The 1,302-nt window shown below is 36.2% G+C and overlaps 1 protein-coding gene across 4 annotated transcripts in view; it reads right to left on the bottom strand.

The window, feature by feature from the left end:
* The window catches only part of LOC128248585 (atrial natriuretic peptide receptor 3-like), a 266,524-nt gene that overhangs the window by 207,025 nt on the left and 58,197 nt on the right, over positions 1–1,302 (bottom strand). The window contains exon 2 of one of the 4 annotated variants that reach the window (XM_052970158.1): positions 79–1,165. The exons of the other annotated variants lie outside the window; for them this stretch is intronic. Coding sequence (XP_052826118.1) covers positions 819–1,165 — 347 coding nt within the window. The 3' untranslated portion in view covers positions 79–818. Of the gene's footprint in view, positions 1–78; positions 1,166–1,302 lie in introns of those variants that run through there. 4 annotated transcript variants of the gene reach the window in all.

The raw sequence follows: 1,302 nt of genomic DNA, 5'->3' as shown, positions 1-1,302 counted from the left end.
ATATATATTATACAGGGTGGGGAAGCAAAATTTACAATATTTTGAGGCACGGATTGAAAGACAGTGTATGACCAATTAGTTTATTGAAAGTCATGAGAATTTATTTCTCACAAGAAAATTTACATAATAGAAAATATTTTTATTCTATGTGTCCTCCTTCTTTCTCAATAACTGCCTTCACACGCTTCCTGAAACTTGCACAAGTGTTCCTCAAATATTCGGGAGACAACTTCTCCCATTCTTCTTTAATAGTATTTTTAAGAGAGTCGACATTGCTGTGTGATGTTCTATTGGTAGCTTGTTCTAAAACGCCCCAGAGGGTTTAGATCTGGACTAGAAGGCGGCCATAAACATGACTCCAAAAAATTGCTAAAGTTGGATTTGCTGAAATCTTGTATTTTTCTAGCTGTGTGGGCTGGAGCACCATCCTGTGTCCATACATAATTACCATCTGGGTAGTTTGCTTTAAGCCATGGTAATACCTGGTATCTCAGAATCTTGTAGTAAGTATTAACATTGATCTTTTCTTCAGCTTTGTGGAATTTTATAGGCATTTTCTTTCCATCGGAAGCCACAACACCAAAAGCCATAACTTGAGCAGGATGTTTTGTTTTGAATGTCACCTTAACCGCAGCTGTTGATTTTGCGATAAATCTGTCATTTCTGCAGTTCAGAACAGCATCGACAGTGAAGATCTTTTCATCTGAAACGATCGTTACAATGGAGGACTTTTTCTCGAACCATGTAATAATTTTCTTGCACCTTTCCAATCTCTTTTCCTTCATAACTGTTGTCAACGAGTGTTTTGGTGTTCTTGTTTAAGATTCTAACCTCAAATCATATTTTACTGCATTTCTAAAGGTCTTGTTGTCTACTTCAAGTTTAATTGCCATCTTTCTCATGGATTTGGTTGGATCCTTTAGGATTTTGGATTTGAGAGCTTTAATAAAAGCTTTGGCACGTTTTTTTTTGTTGTTGTTGATTCCTCCACTTCCAGACTTCCTCGTAATAGTTTTGATCATAGCCATTCTATTCTTTACATTATAAACAGTCTTTATGGACACTCCAACTATTCTTGAAATCTCCTTTGGTGTGACGAGTGCATTCAGCAAATCACACACTCTTTGATATTTGCTTTCCTGATTACTCACGTGGGCAAAAGTTTCTGAAAAGGTAAGGATAATAGTGTCAGATATGATCCTGACATCAATATATGCTAGGTTTCAAAACAATTGACTTAGTGCCTGCTGAGAAAAAAACAACTTAAAGTTCATTGTAAATTTTGCTTCCCCACCCTGTATA

This window comes from Octopus bimaculoides, chromosome 8 (assembly GCF_001194135.2).
Source record: "Octopus bimaculoides isolate UCB-OBI-ISO-001 chromosome 8, ASM119413v2, whole genome shotgun sequence".
Lineage (NCBI taxonomy): Eukaryota > Metazoa > Mollusca > Cephalopoda > Octopoda > Octopodidae > Octopus > Octopus bimaculoides.
This window is presented reverse-complemented; position numbering and strand designations above follow the sequence as displayed.